Below are 19,137 nucleotides of genomic sequence, written 5' to 3'. Positions count from 1 at the left end.
ACACTCTGTGAATGCCCAGGACTGCCTTCCATTTCAAGGGTTACTTCACCTTGCAGTGACCCAAAGAGGTTTACCCTCGGAATCTTCACCCTCGTCCTCTCTTTCTGGGGACTAGAGAAAGTTCATTTCTGAGCCTGTAGAATTTTGTTTAAAGAGCACCTCCAGTTTCTCCTTAGTTCCTTCCCACAGAGCCCGGAACCTGCTGTTAGCTGCTCTACTGAAAAATCCCCTTTTTTTTCTCCCTGGGAGGAGTAGGCACTCTTTCTAATTTCTACAAGCTGGTGGCAGGAGGGCTGGCATTCTTTCTTCCCTGCCTCATCAACACTTAATCCATCTTCCTGGCTCTGCCCACCCCTGAATTTGAAAAATGAAGTCAAAAACATAAAGGCACATCCTTTCTGTGTGCCTGCTATTTTCAAGGGTCTATCATAGAGATAGCTACCACTCAGGTACCCGCAGTGTTTTAAGCGTGGGCACTCTTTTTTTTTTTTGAGACAGAGTGTTGCTCTGTTGCCAGGCTGGAGTGCAGTGGTGAAATCTTGGCTCACTGTAACCTCCACCTCCCAGGTTCAAGTGATTACCCTGCCTCAGCCTCCCAAGTGGCTGGGACTACAGGTGCACGCCACCACACCCAGCTAATTTTCGTATTTTAGTAGAGACGTGGTTTCACCATGTTGGTCAGGATGGTCTCGATCTCCTGACCTCGTGATCCTCCCACTTTGGCCTCCCAAAGTGCTGGGATTACAGGTGTGAGCCACCACACTTGGCCTAAGCGGGGGCACTCTTCATGTCATCGCTGATATTCACAGCTACCCTATAATGGTGGACATGATTGTTTCCAGGCTACAGATGGGGAAACTGAGGCATAGACAGGGTAAATTACTCCCTCAAAGTCACACAGCTGGTAAGTGGGTGTATACGGGTAGGCAGAGATTTGAACTCTAGCCTCTCTGCCTCCAAAGCCTATGCGGTTTTCCACTACCCTCTTCCTGCTCTCCTCAGGAAGGAGATAAGAGATAGCATCAGAGACCTTTCCAAAGACAAGCATGCCCCATTTCCATTTTGCAAACTCCTCTCCTATCTGTGTGACACCACATATGCATAGCCTATCCTCTTTGCCTCCTCTAAAGGTTTCAACTTTTTAAGTTAAATGAATTTTAAATAATTGTTTGGAGGGATACGAAAAAATATTTACATCTCTCTTTCCTTCTGCTGCAAAAATAGGGACCCTGGCAGGAGGCTGGCCGTGCCAAGGCAAGAGGCGGCCACGCAGGCCTCTCCGATTTCAGCGTTGGCGCCACTGAGTCAGAGCCTGGGAAGCCCTCCCTCACCCAGGGGAGCCTCAGGCTAAGCCCCAGGGTCAGTGTTCTCCCATTCCAAACCCAACCCTGCTCAGCTACTCCCACCCTGGTGCAAACCCCCAATCAGCCGGCCAGCATGTGACCATGCAAGTCCCTCTGCCTGCCACAGTCCCCAAGAGACAACCTTGCTTTCAGACCCAGACCCGGTCTGGGGTGTCCAACAGTGGCTCAGGGCATGAGGACAGGACGTGGGGACAGCAGGTGCTCTGCCTCTGGGCACGTGGCTACCCAGTCCAGCTTCACCCAGCACAACTCGTTTTTCAAATGTCCTAGTTTCAGCCTCCCTTCCTGCAACCCAGGCCAAATTGTCCACCCCCAGATTTCTGTCCCCTACTCATGGGGCTTGGCTGGGCCTGCTGGGGGCTGACGTGAGCCAGAATAACTGTGAAGGCAGGAGACGAAGGGGGTGTGAGACGCCTTTTGGGATCCGTGCCCTGTCTCATGCACGAACATCCCCTGCCTGCCAGGCAGACCCATTCTTTTCACTGTGGGCCTTGGGAACAGGGCTGCCCTGGACTCTCATAGCTGGGCCCCCCTATAGAACTTGGGATGGTGAGCAGGGACCCAGCAGAAGGATGGGGCCAGTTTCCAGTCCTTGAGAAGAAGGGGCTCAAACATGAAATTTGTGGGAAGCCTGTTGCCTCCCTTCTCAGAACCCTTGGATACCCTACAGCCTGTTCTCTTTACCCAGGGAGCAAGAATTAGCTGCAGAGTGCAGGGAGAACCCCTGAACCAAATACAGATCCCGCATCCCGTCCCTTCCTGGCCAGCTGGGGTGTGTGTTGCTTGGTTAGTTACTAGTATAGCACCTACTATATGCAGGCTTCCTGTCGGGGAGACGGGGTCAGAATGCAAGACATGGCAAGTGAGCAAGTTCTCCACCTAGTTGGGAAGTCATGCACCACATAACACAAAATTCATTGCCAAGTGAATGTGCCCATTGGCAAGAAGGATCCATCCAGCGAGCACTGGGCGCTGAGCTCCGGGCTGGGGCTTCAAAGAAGAGACAGACAATTCCTGCACTCAAGAAACGCAGATGATCACAATGTGACATGATCTGTATCCAAGACAGGTAGGAGGTACAGGGGGTGAAGCTTCCAGATCAAGGAAGGTTGCCAAGAGCCCACCCCCGGGCCGTCACTCTAGCCTGTGCCTGATTTAAACCCTGGCTCAAACTAGCCCCTAAACCCAAATATGCTGCTCAGCTGAAGTTAAACAGCTCACCCTTCTCCCTGATTCTGATGACAAGTCTGCATGTTTAAGTTTCCTTTTGGGCTTTTCTATTTATGTTGTCATTGATTACTTTGCTCCTAACTCATCTGATTTCAATTTGGACTGATTTGATCCTAATTTTATTACCATGTAATCTGAATGCACATAATTACTGTAATTATGCTGCTGAGGGAAACAGCTCCTGCATGGTGGGAAGACCTAAATTTAGGGCTTCCTGGCAAGGGCGGCCGTTGGCTGGGTGGACCCACAGCTACCTCAGAGCTGGCAGCCTTGAGGGGCACAGATGCCCTCCCCCGCTACACCCCCTCAGAGATGGGTATTTTGGGCTTCATCTCAGAGATGAGTTTGAGGCCCCTCTCAGAAGCCCTGGGAGCAAGGAGGGGCCTGAGCTGGGGTCGGGGAGCCCACCTGCTCTGCACACTCCAGCTCATACCACCACCCTCTGCTGCACGTGCTCAGCACCCATGTGCCAGCCGCATCTAAAGTGCTTGCTCACAAGGCTGCCCTACCTCTGGGAGCAAAATGCCAACTGTCTTCCCCAAAAGACCCGGAAATCAAGGGTTCCCTGATACTCATGAGGCAGGGGAAAGCAAGCTGTGATGGAAGGGCCTGGCTCTGGCTCTCCTATATCCTCCCTTGCCCTCTGAGTCCAGTCCAAGGCTACCTCCTCCATGAAGCCTCCCTGGCCTGTCCAGCCCTCTCCTTACTTGGTCATTTATGTCTTACCTGAGAGGAAAGGCTGTTTCCATTTTGCACATGAGGAAACTGAGGCACAGTGAGGTTAGGTGCCTTACTCTAGGGTACCCAGTGGGTGGGCAGTGAAACTCTTAACCACCTAATTATACTGCTCCTTCCAAAAGCCTAGAGCTCATTACAGGACTGATCTCATGTCATTCTCCCCAACTTAAGTGACGGAATAAAGAACACAAGCCAGAAGCCACACTTTCCCTTCCTCCTGATCAGCAACAGAGGGCATGGGGCACTTCAGACACAGGGGTCGGAACCTGTGTGGAAAAAGGGAAAGGTGCTCTTTTCACCCAGCCTCCTTGGGCTGGGGAGGACTGACTCCCTGGAGCAGAGAAAAGGCAAGACCTGCTGGGATGACGAGGCAGGGACCCAGCAGAGGGATGGGGCCAGTTTCCAGTCCTCAGGCAGGAAGGTTAGAACATGCAATTTGTGAAAAGCTCATTGCCTCCCTCTCCAAAATCCATGATTTGTTTGTGTATAGGAGGGAAAGTGGCAAGAAGAGTTGTAAAGGCTGCTAATTACGAAACACCTGTTGTATGCACCCAGAGCTTGGCCCTTGCTGCCTTAAAACAAGCTGGGCACACACACAATGGTGAGGGGGTAGCTGAAGGTGTCAGGCCAATAGGAAGACAGGAAGGTCATCTCCAGGGGAAGTGCCCACTTTAGGAGACCCTGGGCCCAGAGAGCAGATGAAAAACTGGGGAGATGTGGGTGGGGGAAGGCCTGATATGCATCATCTGGGAGGGAGGATGCACTTGTTCTGTGTTGCTTGAGAGGGTAGAAATAGGAGGCTGACGTCAGAAAGGTGATTGGGACTCAAGAAAGCGAAGACTGTCCAGAAGTGAGCCCCCAGTTAGAAGAGATATCTGTGCAGAGACCCCACTGCTGGGGCCCAGTGCCAGAAGCCACAAAGGCCTGGAGCGGGATCCAAGCAGACCTGGGGCAGGAGGACCACAGCAAGGCAGGGGACCTGGGCTCCTGGCCCTGTCCTCCTTCACTACTCTGAGCTGCTGATCTCTTAGGGGTCTTCAGGAGCCTGCAGTAAAGGCCTCCAACTGGGGAGAGGGCACACCTGGAGCTATAGCCTCCTAATGGTTCAGCTGCCTCTGCAGAGAGCAGTATGCAGGCAGCGAAGCACAGGGCAGGGTTCTGGGGGGCTGGAGCCAAGAGGAAGGAGAGGGGTTGACAGAAGAGACCACCTTCCCATTCCGCCAAGAGCAGCTCTGCCCCCAGGATCACGCCTTGCAGGCTCTTGCAGATTGGATGCTAAGATCATCTGAAGCCTCAGAAATGATGGGGCTGGTCCAGGTAACTCAAGGCCTTACTCTACTACCCTGCTGCTGGGCAGGTAGGGGGCATGCCTACTTCCCTATGTTCCATTCTCTGCAGGCCACAGTTCAAGGCTGAACTGCAAACCAGACACCATCCTGAGTCACAGGACCCTGAAGGTGGAGATGGAGGCTAGCGGCTTCTCAGAGCCTTTCTCCCTGCCCAGGCCCATCTGCCTGGCAGCTTCCATCCTCTCCACCTTCCGCACGAACCCTCACATACACACCAAGAAGTGCACACCCACTCACAGCCAGCTGCTGCCACCCTTCCCACAGGAGGCCTCTAGGCCCCGCCCTCACAGCTCACTCACCCAGTGAAGGGACCCAATGCAGACCTTGGCAGCCATCAGGGGCACGGTGGGGTCTGAGGGCCGCAACTTCACACACTCCCGCAGCAGTGACACGGCGTAGGCTGACTGCAGAAAAAAAGAGCAGAAAACACTGTCATTCACAGCCCTGGATCTCGAGTGCCCACATTGGGGTGAGCTCCCCAAACAACCAAGCCTTGCTCTGTATCCCTTTCCTCTGAGGAGCCAGGAAGAGGGCCAAGGCAGAGAAGTTCAGGCAGTATCAGCAGGCAAATCCCTCCCTAGGCCTCAGTTTCCTCATCTGAAGAATGGAGGCCGTGACCCTTGCTCTTTAGGTAACATGATAACAGCTAACATGACAACAAATGGAAGCTCTCCAAAAGGAATTCAAATGTGAAACACAGAAATTTTCGAGGTAGAAAGGGGCTCTCTAAATGAGGGCTGGGCACAGTGGCTCACGGCTGCCGTCCCAGCACTTTGGGAGACAGAGGCGGGCGGATCACTTGAGCTCAGGAGTTTGAGACCAGCCTGGTCAACACGGTGAAACCCCGTCTCTACTAAAAATACAAAAAATAGCCGGGTGCGGAGGTGCATGTCTGTAGTCCCAACTACTCAGGAGGCTGAGACATGAGAATTGCTTGAACCCAAGAGGTGGAAGTTGTAGTAAGCCGAGATTGTGCCACTGCTCCAGCCTGGGTGACACAGTGAGACTCTGTCTCAAAATAATAATAATAATAATAATAATAAATGACTCTGAGGCAGGGCCAATGGCGGGGGTTGGGGGTCGTTTAAAGGCTGGCAGAGAGGAAGGAGAGATGTTCTAAACTGGCAGAGTTGGAGAGAACCTCCAAATAGGAATCTGAGGATCCCCCACGGCTTCAGGGACTCAGACTGTACCTGCAGAGGACAGCCAAGTATGAAGGAGGGCCAGGGTGGGGTGCAGCCACAGCCAGACAAGGATGTTACCAAGAACAGTAATAAGAACAGCAGCAGCAAACACTTATCCAGATCTTGGGATGTGCAGGCATTGTCTTAAGTCTGGGGATGGCAAAACACAGTTCACAGGCCAAATCTGGCCCTCTGCCTATTTTTGTAAATAAAGTTTTATTGAAACACATAAATGGACTATGTACATTCATATACTGTCTCTGGCTGTTTTCCTGATATGGTAGCAGAGTAGAATAGCTGCAAAAGACTGTTGGGACTGCAGACTCAAAAATGTCTGCTATCTGACCCTTTACAGAAAAAGTTTGGAGACCCCTGTTGTAAGTGCATTCTAAACATCAAGTGATTTAATTTTTACAGCAATCCTATGATGTAGATACCCTGACTCTAATTTACAGATGGGAAAACTGAATGCGGAGAAGGTTAGGTAGCTTGTTCAAAGCCACAGAGCCTATGAATGGCTGAGCTGAGGTTTGAATGTAGCCTGGCTCTAACCACTACCCTACACTGCCTCTATGATGACCACCTTGGCCAAAAAGGAGGCCTGTTTCCCTGCCCACCCCTAACTCATTCTCTCTCTCTCTCTCTACCAGAACCTTTTCCAGGAAACTCTGCACCAGTCCTCCCAGTGTGTACACCCCTGCACCTGTGTGACCTCCATGTCTGCACGTATCTGTGTGGAACTATGACAATCGCATGTATACTGGGCTCTACTGTGGGCCAAGCTTCCCACTGTTAACTAGTTCTCATCTCCCCCCAGCAACTCTGGAGGTACGGAAGGAAACAGAGGCTCTGGAAGGCTCATCTGTCTACAGCAGAGTATGAGCAACTGGCGGGTGCACAGCTAGGACCTGAATGGTCTGTGTCCACCCTGGACACCCGCCTCCCTCCAGCTGGACTCCCCTGTTCCCTGCCATCTAAGGAAGAGCTTTTCTCAACCCAGACGTGATAGATTTCCCTGGGCTTTGGCTCAGACTTATCAGGTCAATGACGACTGTCTTCACCAAGGGTGTGCTCTGGACCCAGTACTGGGCTAGGGGTTGTGGGGTCACTCAGGAAGGGAGACGAGGCAATGGCTCTTTCCTCAAAGGACCCTACAGAAAGGGTGTGACAGACAACTAAGGCCACCACCCCCATGGCTCTCGCCAGAAACAAAAGGGTAGGAGGCCAAGCACGAGAGCGTGTTAGCAGGCAACCAGCTCCTGCAGGCTGGGAGCCTACATGGGGTACGGGGCGGGTGGCAGGGTGCATGAGGGGCTTGAAAGCACTGTCAGGCTATCTACCTCCTCCTGAGACCCTGCTCTGGGAACACCACTCCAAGTCCCTTCCCAAGGCCCCTCCATCCACACCCCAGCAAGCCTCAGGCTTCTCCTCGGCCTCCTTCTCACAGCTACTGACTGGATCCTTGCCATACAGGGTTCTCTAACCCTGACCCTCCACATTCCACCCTACCCGCATGCACACCAAAAAACACTGCTATTTAAGGAGCCATCTGAGAACTCAGCAGCCGGAGCAGCAGCTTTTTTTTTTTTTCCTGTCATGATGGTTACCTAGCAACACAGGCAATGCAATTGCAGCACAGAGACCAAGAGAAGGAACGACCTAAATCATGCCACGGAACTCATCCATTATTCCTGCAGGTTGAAGTGTTAGATATATTTATATTGCCCAGATTCACCTTCTGGAAGGCCTTTCAGGCACAATCACAGATACACACCCTTGATTCCGCCTTAGGCTTTCAGCAAAGGCAAGGTCTGGCCACTCCTGAGGGATGCCTGGGACAATCAGACAGACTGATTTGGTGGGCACGGTTCCCAAGGAGGGTAGAGAGTGCTTTCCAGAACAATCTCCGGTTGCACCGAACGCACAGCATCTCCAGCCTGTGGAGCCTCATGTATGAAGGACTGGCCAATCTCAAGTCCCTGATGCAAGCCCATTCCCAGGGCAACCCTGCTGGTCTGTGAAGGAGCAAAGCCCAGAAACCAGTTCCCTGGATGCTGGGATGGTGGCAGGCTGGTCTGGACCTCTCTGAGTCTAGCTAGTCAGGGGCAGAAGACTCCTTACCTCCCAGGCTACCATAACACCTTCGACTGAGCCTGGAGAGCTTCTAAGAGCCCCTCTAGGATTTAAAGCTAACTTGCATGTGCACTGAATTTTTCTGAGCAGTGGCCTCAGCTTTCCTTAGCTCCTGAAAGGGGTCCATGACCCACAGAAGGGTATGAACCACTGTCCTGGTCCTAGGCCTCTCCTGCCCATACTCACTGTCCCAAGATTAGATGGGCTTTCTGTTTCCCAGAGGTAGGAAGAAACTGCCTATGCCACTGTGAGCTGTCTGCCCAGGCTCCATGGAAGCTTCAGCCTCACCTCCTCCCCACCCTGTCCTACTAGCCCAGGCAGACCGGTGCCTTCAACACCCTCCTGTACCCATCCCCACTGCTGGCTCATCTTTCCAGCCCCTCCACCATTGCCCACATTGTCTCCTTTGCCTGCAGTTCTGTAGAAGGGTTTCTCTCACTCCCTAACACTTGGAGGGCCAGGGCCTGGCCTGTGTTGTGAATCTCCGTGAGTCTTGACAAGACCCTGCTGAGCACAGAGCCAAGGAGATCATGCTGTGACTTCAAGACGCTCTGTGGGGTGTCTGATGCGATGGGGAAGTGGGGGGAGGTTTGGGAAGACATGCCCCCAGCAGGTTGGGGGCGGGGAAGTCTCCCCGGCAAGCCTCTTCCCGAGGCCAGGGTGCAGCACCTGCTCCTCTTCCCCCTCCCTGCCAAGACCTGGCCTGCCTCGGCTGCTGAGGCCCCGAGCTAGCTGGCACACCCTCCATGCGTGGAGGAGGCACTGGCAAGCTGGAAGGGCCCTCCTCAGAGACAGCAGCGGGGCCAGAAATGGAATGTGGCACAGATGGGCCAGGGGGGCGAGGAATTCCCTCAGCCCCATGAAAGGGCTCTGGGTATTTACAGCTCCTGGAACAATCTGCAAGCTCATGCCACCTTATTTCCTGCATTCGTAGCATCCTCAGCCCCAACATCCTCAGTACCCAGCTCCAGAAAGGTTTTCCTTTCATGTCACTGCTTAAAATAGAGGCTTATGTAAGTGTAATTCTGATCGGAGGAAAAAGCAGGGGTGACGGTACTAGAGCTGCGTGGATAGAGAGTGAACTCAGGCCCCTCCTTGCTCTGGCCAGTGTCCCGCCAGGCACTGTCTCTACCCAGGTGCCCCCGGCCACATGTGTCATGCAGTACCCCCTCAAACTCCCTTGTGGGTGCTGCTGCTCTGCTCCACCTTTTAACCTTCCCCTCCAAGGCAAGTCTCCAGTCCACGAGCAAGTCCTTTCCTGATACCATGCTCGATGGACAGGATGAGAGCTACAGTCCAAGAGGGACAATGTTCCCTCACCTGGATCCACCCTGTGTCCGCCACATGCAGTCACATCATCAGCTCTCCAGCAAAAAGGCTACAGTGTTCCTGTGCATGTATATATGCTCAGAGAAAAGCATCCACAGACTCTGCACACCGGCACACTCATGGCTTGCACGTGGACAGGAATTCACACAAGGTGTCTTTGTGGCCCACCCCACGCCCCTCACTCTCCCAGAGGTTCAAATCAGCTGCAGAATAATGCCCACCCTCTCCCCTGGCCAGAAAATCCCCTCCATCCACCTCAGCAGAGCCCCCTGAGGGTGAGTGTGCAGCCCCTAGCACCCCCTGGACCTTACCTTCCCACAAGCCACCATGGAAAGGGCCACTTGGTACCAAAGGTGAAATTCTCCAAACGCAAACTTCATGGCTCGCTCCAGGCACTGGGGAGGGGAGACAGTCAGCACTTGCCCACCAGGGGTCCTCCCACCCCAGCCATCTGTACCCTTCCAGGGTAGTCACTGCCCAAGTCAGCGCCCTTGGGAGGCTGCAGGAGGCCCGCACCTGGCTCCCGTGAGACACCCTGCAGAAACCCAGTTCCTGCCCCTGGCATGCTGTGTGACCCTGCTCAAGTCTCTCACCCTCTCAGGACCTCAGTTCCCCTCCTTAACATGTGAATGATCTCACAGGGTGATGGCAAAGAGCAAATTGAAGATTTGTGAAAGGGCTTTCAAAATGTAGACAGGCAATAAAAATAGCAGTGAACGTTTATTATTACTGCGCACGGCACTGTTCTCAGCTTTTCACACGCACTCTTCCCAGCAACCTTGTGAGGTGGGTTCTCTACCCATATTTCACAGATGAGGAATTCAGACTTGACAGCTTGCCAAGGTCAAAGCAGCAGAGCAGCCTGGCAGGGGAGTGACAGGTGGAGAAGGGACCAATGGCTCCGTCTGATTGCCTTTACAGACTGCCTCACTCCAGGGAGTGGGGTGGGCTGCATGGCTGGCCCTACCTCCGAGAGCATGATGTACTGTCCCCTTCTGCCCAGGGTGATGCTCAGGAGGTCGTAGATGGCTGCAGCATTCTTCAGGCTCACTGTCCGCTCCTCCTCCTGCTCTGGCACCCGGCTCAGCACCACATCTCGAGTTGCCTGTGGGTGGGACATTGTTTGAGAAAGAGGAGGACAGAAGATAAGCAGGTGTCTGAATTCAAGGGGCCTAGCCTTGCTGGCCCAGCCACTATCACCTTTTGCCACTACCCCAGGCCAGAAACGGCCTTTTCCCATCTCCACAAAGGCCCTCTCCAAGGGAGAAACTCCTCCACCCTTAGACCAGGTTGGGTGAAGGAGCAGTTCTGAGGGGTCAAGCTTCTGATATTCAATTTGTTATTCTGCAAAATTTCACGCCAACAGAAAAGTTGCAAGAATAGTATCATAACCGAAAACTCTTCCTCAATGGACCTCTCTCTATAATTATTATTGTCCTTTACAGTTGGTTACTTTTTCTCATTTCAGGATCCAGTCCAGGATCATACCTTGTATTCAGGTGCCATGTCTCTTTAATCCCCTTCATCTGGAGGAGGCCCTCCACCTTTCCCTCTCATGACACCGGCATTTTTGAGCACAAGCCAGTCATTTTATGGAACAGTCCCTGGTGAGTTTGCAATTCTCAGAATTACAGCAAGAGTTTCGGCTAAGATGTGAAAGTGCCTGGACTGGGTAGGTGGCTCTGTGGGGAGCTTGGGCTGTGGCCCCCAGTGCCCTCTTCTCTTCTGCTTCAGCCTCTTAAGTCCCTTTGACAAGGACATTCCCAGAGTCCCCTTTTCCTTCACCTGTGTCCAGTCCAGACCCTCTCCTGGCTCCTTCCAACCACAGAAACTCTCCTCCATCCCTCCCCAGAAAGAGCTTCTCCACATTCAAGAACTCTGCTCTTGGCATCCAGCACCAGGGATGTCAGTAGCTCAGAGATGCCAGATGGCTGCTAGGGGTGAGGGGAGGAGAGGGAAATGTGCTATATGAGTGGGTAATTCTGTCTAATTCCAAGAGGGGAGCTCCTCATCACCAAGCCAGAAGCCCTCCATCAAGTATGTAGGATCCTTTTGTTCTTCAGTCTGTGCAGCTGGTCCTACCCCCCTGCCCACCTCCATACCCTGGAGGCAAAAGAGACAGGGTGGAAAGGGAGAGATAGCTGCAGGGGTCTCTGAGTAGCCACGGGGCAGGGACTAGGCAGAGGATGCTCTGGGCCCAGAAACAGTAACATCCCCTCCCCGACTCCAAAGCCTGTGCCAGAGCTGGGCAGAGCTGGGCTCTGGGCAGATGCTGCTGCTGGCTGCCCCCAGCATCCTTCCTTCTCCTGCCCCCTCCCCTCTGCCAAATGGGGCTCTCTCCTGCATCTCCCTCCCTCTGTCTAAGCCTCCTTCTGTGCAATGGGACTTGGCCTCCTCTGCTTCCCCACATAGGACCTCAAGACCGAGAATTCAGCCTTCCTGACAGAATAAAAAGGAGCTGCCAGCCCTAAAAATCCAGGTCTCCCTCATCAGAATCACCCCACCCCTCCAGTGCACCAAGTGGGCCTCACAGCCTTGGGCAGGACTGCTCTCCCCTCCTCCCAGTAAGGGGCTGGTGGCAGAAGCCCAAGCCCCTGAGGCCTCCAGACCACAGGCTCTGGGTGTGTCCTGCAGTGCAAGGCTGGAGTGTGTCCTCCCAGAGGCCTCTGGAAGCCAAAACACCTCCAAGACCCAAGGAGGTGACTCACCCTGGGGGGACAGCTCAGTCACTGAGAGACTGGTGGCCAGGGGTTCTGATGGCTGCCCCGCTGCCACAGTTGGTGAGTGCCGCCCAGGCTCCCAATGGACTCAGATGGCCCAGGAGAGGTTCTGAGATGCCTGGAAATCCCGGCAAGGCTGAGCACTGGAGTCAGCCTGCGGAACAGGAGCCAGTCAGGAGCTCCAAAGGGTTGAAGGAGAGGAGTGGAGAAAGAAGGTGCCAAGAAATCCCCCTCCTTCCAGTGAAGTCCACCCACACAGCCACCAACAGGAAGAGGGAAGCAATTCTAGGGAGAGGCTTGGCAGGAGCTAGTTCCCTGAGCCAAGCAGGAATACAGCCCTCGTTCTATCCCCAGTGATGAACCGCCCCACTCCCCCACCTCCAGCAGCTCCCCAGCTCCAGCTACACAGGGTGGGGAACCACAGGGGCGGCCTCCACCAGGCCAGAGTGGCTAGGGAGTGAGAGGATGGGGACATGCAGGCCCTGCCGTGGGGAGACCAGGAAGGAGCAGCAGTATAGGATGCGCATCCCCAAGTGGAAGCTGACCTGGAATTTGGGTGGGAGGGAGAGGCTATGATGGAAGTCGGTGAGGCCAGGCGGTCTGCAGGGGTGGGAAGAAGCTTGGCTGGGCAAAACCAGGGTCTGGGGATCCACCTGCCTGCCCATGCAGACCAGTTTTGTTCAGGGGATAGTGAGCAGTGAGCCGTCGGGATAAAGTCTAAAGTCCTTTCTGTGGCCGCCTAACTGGTCTGCTTCTCTCCAGTGACAGGGAACCGCTTGCTGGTCCCTACAGTCACTGGCCCATCTTCGGTCACGCTGCAGCTCCCTCTGTCAACCAGGACACCTTCTAGCTCCTTAAAACTTCATTCAGGGCCACCTTCCTATAGCACCATCTCACCAGGAGAGGTCAGGCCTCTCCTGTGCTCCTGCAACCTGGCCCACACCTCGGCCCACACACCCCCGTCTGGTTCACCAGTTCTTGCTCATGGCTAGACTCTTGGCCCCAGGCACAGCCTCATACACAGAACTTGACTCAACCTGCCTTTGCAGAGCGTCACACTCAAGAAACATTCTGGGCCTGGAGTGGAAACTTTCTTCTGTCCACCTCAGACCTTGACCTTTAAGAGAACAGCGTCTGAATGTGTGTCTGGCAGAGGGAGGGGTAGATTTTCAGAACTGGGTGTTAATTAGGTCAGAAGAAAAGGAGCAGAAGAGAGGATCATCCCAGCACCAGCAGCAGCGCAAATCCTCAGGCTGGTGACAGGGCGTCAACAGGCGGACAGCCAGGAAGGCTCTTTGGGGGTCCTAAGGACTTGTGTGAACTGGGACCCGTGCAGGAGAGGGGCATGATTCCCCAGCCAGAAGCCAAAGTGGGCTGAGCAGTTACTATGGCTTTGGGGCAGGACTGCAGTGAAATATTCCTGGTGGTTGCTGGGCAGCGCCTGTGTGTGTAACCATGGCAACAGGGCAGGATGGGGGAAATGGGACAGAAAAAAGGCAGGCATGGGGGCTGGTGGGTGAGCCACAGCAGAACAGAATTCATGTGCAGCTCAGGGGCCAGGGGCAGCTTCAAAGGCCAGGGCCTCAGACACTATGAGAGCATCAGTTCCCTCCCACAGCCCACAGCTGTCCTGCTCCCTCCTCCCTGGCTCACTGCCCTCAGGCCACATGGTGCAGCCCCACGCTCTGGCAGTAGCTCTGACCTAGTACCAACCATATTCTTTCCCTTCCACCATTGAAGTGGCTTCAGAATCTTGCTTTCATTAGAAAATCCTCTAGATCAAATGCAGTAACAGATGTGAATGCACTTGTGACCCTTAAAGTCGTACATGAACACTAAATCTTCTCACCGTCTCTTCCTCACTGTTCTTAGAATAATGGCAGAATATTCTCTAGTTTCTCCTTGCCTAGTGCTCGCTGCCATAACCCCCACAACCACCCCAAGGCTGCCCACTGCTGCGGACACACTGCTCTGTTTAATCCATGCACTTAATCCCAGGATTTAATCCTAGCGCTCATGTAGTTGTCCTGCTCCTAGCCTTTGTCCTTCTGGCTGATCTCCTAGGATAGCCCCTCCTAGACTAAAGAACATTCACTGCAAGTCCTCTAGCAGGTCAGAAGAGGAGAAGCCAAAGAAACAAGTGGTAGTCCCCATATACCCATTACCCAACAGCTCAGTACTGAGAGCATGACACACTTCTGGTCTTTGACCAAGTATCCATGAAGCAAATATGAGATATCCCAAAAATGCCTGTGAGGAAACCTCTATTTTCCCCAGGCAGGCTGGCCTATGAGAAACCTAAGGAAAGGGATACACTTGGTCAAATATCCAGCCTTATGCACACAACATGCATTGCCTTTTTTTTTTTTTTTTGAGACAGAGACTACCTCTGTCACCCAGGCTGGAATGTAGTGGTGCAATCTTGGCTTACTGCAACCTCCGCCTCCTGGGATCAAGAGATTTTCCTGTCTCAGCCTCCTGAGTAGCTGGGATTACAGGCACCCACCACTATGCCCAGGTAATTTTTTTGTATTTCTAGTAGACATGGGGTTTTCACCATATTGGCCAGGATGGTCTTGAACTCCTCACCTCAAGTGATCTGCCCACATTGGCCTCCCAAAGTGCTGGGATTACAGGCGTGAGCCACCGTGCCCAGCCTGCATTACTCTTTCAGAAGCTGAACTATCACATCCACCGTCCCATCTGGCCTCACAGTAACATCGTGGTGGAGCAGGGATGAAACCACTGACTGCCCCCCACCCTCTGTAGATGAGGACACTGAGCTCCAGAAGATGAACTACCTTGCACAAGATCCCAGGGAGCTGAGGCTGAACCACCCTCCAGGCCCCCAGTAGGCCAGTCTGGGACCACTGCTGCTTGCGTGAGCTCTAGCTGCCTGGGGGCTCCTCTGCCAGCTTTTCCCAACCTGGTAAGATACAAGACCAGTCCTGACCTTTCGGTGGCTGCAGGGCCACAGGCAGCACTAACCTCTCCTTCTGCCCAGCCCTCTTTCTCCTCTCTAACCTTGGACACAAACAGGGCTCCACTCTAAGAGAAGGAAAGGGAATTACCGTGTGGAACACTTTCTGTGAGGTATCTCAAAATGTTCACAATCATCTTCTGTGTACTCTCAGCCTATTTTACAGATGAGAAGACTGAGGGAGGCCAGGTAAGCTGCCCAATGCACACAAGACAGGGGGTTGGGACCTAAATTAGAGCCTAGACATTCTGACTTCATTCCTGGCTCCTTCCCTGCTCCAGGTACCTCCAAGGAAGTGCCCAATAGCCTCATCCATGCCATAAGAGACCCTGGGTTGGCTCTACTTCTAAAAGAACTGAAGCAAAACACAAAACCAGGCTTCCCGCATTAGACCCTAGGTGCTGCTTTTCTGTAAAGAACATGCTCTTTGTACAACAAGTCCAAGGCCCTGATCAACCCCATTCTCAAAAACAGGCTCTTCATTGGCCAAGGAACAAAGCTGAGGGCCTGCTGCTGACACTCCCCCCACCCCCACCAAATTACCCCAGAAAGAAGTCTCTTGGCAGCATCTGTACCCAGCACCTGCCCCCTCCCTGGAAGATGCTGTCATGCTCCCCCTGTGCTGTTGTCCCTCACCAGCAGACATAATTACCACTGGCTCTTGAGCTGCCAGTCCACAGAGCCAAGAAATAACATGCTCTGTGACATGTCCCATCCACCCAGTGACCCAGGCCAGGCCCATGCCAGCCTCCGAGCTTCTGCTGAGTCAGGCTCCTACAGCAGAATCACAGCTCTTTTTGCCAGTGAGAGAGAGAAGCTCTCCCACCTCCACTGAACCAAGAGTTCTAAGCTAGCAGTGTTATCAGACCCTTCACCACCTCAGCCCTTGTGTAAGAGCAAACCAGGTCCCAAAAGCTGGAACAATCTGTGTTCATCTGCTGAAACCCTAATGGAATCAAGCCCAGGAAGCACTTTTTTGTTGTTGTTAACTGAAAGGCATCCTTAATCCAATTTACCCTGGATATCCCAACCAGACCTGAACCTAAATGTTTTCAAAAATAACTAAGTCAGAATCAAATATTTATCAGGAGAAAATGAGCACATATTGAACAACTAAAATGTACCAGGCACCTTCACATTCATTTTCTTATTTATTCCACCAAAGTCCTACAAGAGAGCCCTTATTAGCTCCATTTGACAGAAGAGAAAACCGAGGCTCAGGTAGGTAAGAAACTCAACCAGGCCACACAGATTGCGAATGGTAAATTCAAGATTCAAATAGCCAGATGCCCAGCATTGGGCCTGGCACAAAGTTTGTTAATCTGAGAGTCTGAGAGGACTCAAGAGACTCACCCATCCACCCCCTCTCTCAACACCAGGACTCTGTACCCTTTCCATTTCTAAGAGCATATACCGGCAGCAACTTGTTTGCTAGCTGAAAGAAACAGGGATTCAAGGGTTCAGTTTACTTTAGCACATACTTTTATGCCCCAGATCAGTATTTTAGAAGCTCTGATACCTGTATCTCCTAGTTCCCCAACTGTTTGAGAAAGTCAGGCTGGTTTGATACATGGTTCTTTCAAAAACAAGACTTTACATTTGAGGTTCAGCAGACTAGAGTCACTCTGATTTGGAGACCAGGATTTCCTCCACATCCCTGGGTACAAACTGCAGTAAATGGGAGTCCATTTGGGACAGGGACTATGACTGAACTGTTAATCATCACCTTTACAGTGCTGAGCATGGCCCCGCATGCTGCAGCTGCTTGAACAAGATTAGATGGATGGAAAGTGGGTGGATGGATAGATGAGGGAATGAGTGGATGGATACATGGTGGGTAGATAGATAAATGGATGAATGGGTAGGTGGATGCAGGGTTGGTAGGTAGATGGCTGAATGGGGGATTGATGGAAGAAAGGGTAGATGGATGAATGGGAGGTGGATGGATAAATGGATGAATGAGTAGGGGGATGCATGGTTGGTGGGTGGGTAGATGGATGAGTGGTAGGTGGATGAATGAATGGTGGGTTGGAGGATGGGTGGATGGAGAATGGATGGGAAGGCAGATGGCCGGATGGATGAATGAATCAACGATGAGTAGATGAATTTTTAAATGCCATTTTGGCCCCAAAGACTCAAAACTCGGTCCAAAACCAGTTGGACTGAGTTTCGTCTTCAACCAGTTACATCTCATATCCCCTTTGCATTCCTGTGAAAGCATTAGTAAGGTTTCTATGTACCTCTTGAAAGAAAAGGTCTCCCTCATTCATTCTGATCTCACAGTCAGCTTGTAATAAAAACCATATCCAAGGTAGCAGCCCCACACCACACAGCCACTACTCTGAGCTCCAAACCACAAAACAAGGAAGCCTGCAAACACCATTTCCTGCAGCAGCTGCTCTGGACGTCCTAGAGGTGGATGCAATGATGATGCCTCCGGGGTTCGCTCTGCGGGAAGAGCTTTCACTGTAGCATAACGCATTCTGCAGGTATTAGAAGAGCCTAAGTAGCAGCCAAGGCCACCAGCTGCTGTTCTAGAGGTTTCTCCCCAAGCCCCTCATTTGCAGCCAAACCCAGCCAACATCAAAGGGAGATGAAGAAAACCCTGCAGGTACATGGAGTCTTGGGGTTCAGCTGAGAAGCATCAGGGCAGGAACTTTAGAGGCTGGTGGAGTGGAACCCATACCCTAGTCCTCTCACTGATCAAGAATGAGACTGGAGGGAAGGAGAATTTAAAACAAAGGCAGGAGAAAAGGCAGGTCTGGCCACTCTGCAAAACCATTCTCAGCCACAGATGCCAGACCCAGCACCCAGGGGAAAAGGTCACTGCAGATGAAACACTAAAGCTAAGTGCATTGCCAATGCTCTCCCCCAAATCCCTCAAGTTTCTGAATGTCTAACAGGCTGGGTGTGAGCAAGGGGAAACAAACCAGCCAGCCCCATGAAAGACACCTCCTCCCATTCTCACTGCAAACAGTGTCTGGGCAGCGCCTCTGTTTGGTGTGCCACAAGGAATCTCCCAGGACACCGCCTGGCCAGCTGACCCCCAACCTCTAGTCTCCTAGGCAGGCTGCCAGCCACACTGTCTTGCAAAAGGGAAAGAACTGCTTAGAGGAGACCGCATACTCAGGAAAACCCACCTGGCTCCAGGCATGGGCCATGTTTTTGTAAAAGGCCATTCTCTGCTTGGAGGGTTTGGGGGTGGGTGGGTAGCCTTAACTGAAAGGCATCTGAACTCTGTCCTGAGGACCCTCAAGCAGAGGCCACAGAAAACGATTTGAGAAGGCAGAGCCCAGCCTCACTCCCTACCAGGAGAAAAATTATGACCATCTTCACCCTAATAGGCTTGCCCCTGTTTACAAAATCCTCTGATCCCCAAAGTTATCTCCTGGCCTTTTACACTTGAGAATACCAAGGATCAGAGCAGTGGGCAAGGGAAGCATCAGGATGGAGGTCCAGGAGCCCTGCGTCTTGTGGCTTAGAAACTGCTGAGGGAGAAGAACATGTTCGAGTCATGGCTTCAAGACTTATTAGTATGTGACCTTGACCAACAGCCATACCTGTCCTGGACCTCACTTTTGTCATCTGTAAGATGGGAACATATAGTATTAGACTGAACTATACGAAACTGTTATTTCTGTAGGTCATAAACAATTGAAAATTGGCAATTTCATATGACTCAACACAATGCTCACCTAATCAGTTTGGAACCTCCCTGGCTGAGAAAGGACTTGACAAATGGCCCTGTTTTCAGCCTTTCACCTACCTGTAAATTACACTGGAACCCTCAGTACACAAAGGCTAAAAAAAATAACCAATGTTTAGGCCAGGTCCAGCGGCTCATGCCTGTAATCCCAGCATTTTGGGAGGCCAAGGCGGGTGGATAATCTGAGGTCAAGAATTCGAGACCAGCCTGGTCAACATGGTGAAACCCTGTCTCTACTAAAAATACACAAAATTAGCTGGGCATGGTGGCGTGTGCCTGTAATGTGAGCTACTCAGGAGGCTGAGACAGAAGAATCACTTGAACCTGGGAAGGAGAGGTTGCGGCGAGCCGAGATCGCTCCACTGCACTCCAGCCTGAGTGATAGAGGGAGACTTTGTCTTAAA

The 19,137-nt window shown here is 52.5% G+C and overlaps 1 protein-coding gene and 1 long non-coding RNA gene across 7 annotated transcripts in view; one reads left to right on the top strand and one right to left on the bottom strand.

The window, feature by feature from the left end:
- The window catches only part of TTC7A (tetratricopeptide repeat domain 7A), a 156,383-nt gene that overhangs the window by 57,339 nt on the left and 79,907 nt on the right, over window positions 1-19,137 (bottom strand). For 5 of the 6 annotated variants that reach the window (XM_032239477.1, XM_032239481.1, XM_032239476.1 and 2 more), the window contains 3 exons: window positions 10,295-10,432; window positions 9,639-9,722; window positions 4,981-5,085 (listed from right to left, as the gene is read on the bottom strand). In XM_032239477.1, coding sequence (XP_032095368.1) covers window positions 4,981-5,085; window positions 9,639-9,722; window positions 10,295-10,432 — 327 coding nt within the window. Of the gene's footprint in view, window positions 1-4,980; window positions 5,086-9,638; window positions 9,723-10,294; window positions 10,433-10,815; window positions 12,011-19,137 lie in introns of those variants that run through there. The other variant, XM_032239480.1, reaches the window with a different exon arrangement.
- LOC116524277 overlaps window positions 12,230-19,137 on the top strand; it is a 21,284-nt gene continuing 14,376 nt past the window's right edge. The window contains exon 1 of the long non-coding RNA XR_004257249.1: window positions 12,230-12,457. This is a non-coding gene — a long non-coding RNA (uncharacterized LOC116524277). The remainder of the gene's footprint in view (window positions 12,458-19,137) is intronic.

Source organism: Sapajus apella, unplaced genomic scaffold (genome assembly GCF_009761245.1).
Source record: "Sapajus apella isolate SASKATOON/1434 unplaced genomic scaffold, GSC_monkey_1.0 scaffold44, whole genome shotgun sequence".
Taxonomy (NCBI): Eukaryota; Metazoa; Chordata; class Mammalia; order Primates; family Cebidae; genus Sapajus; species Sapajus apella.
This window is presented reverse-complemented; position numbering and strand designations above follow the sequence as displayed.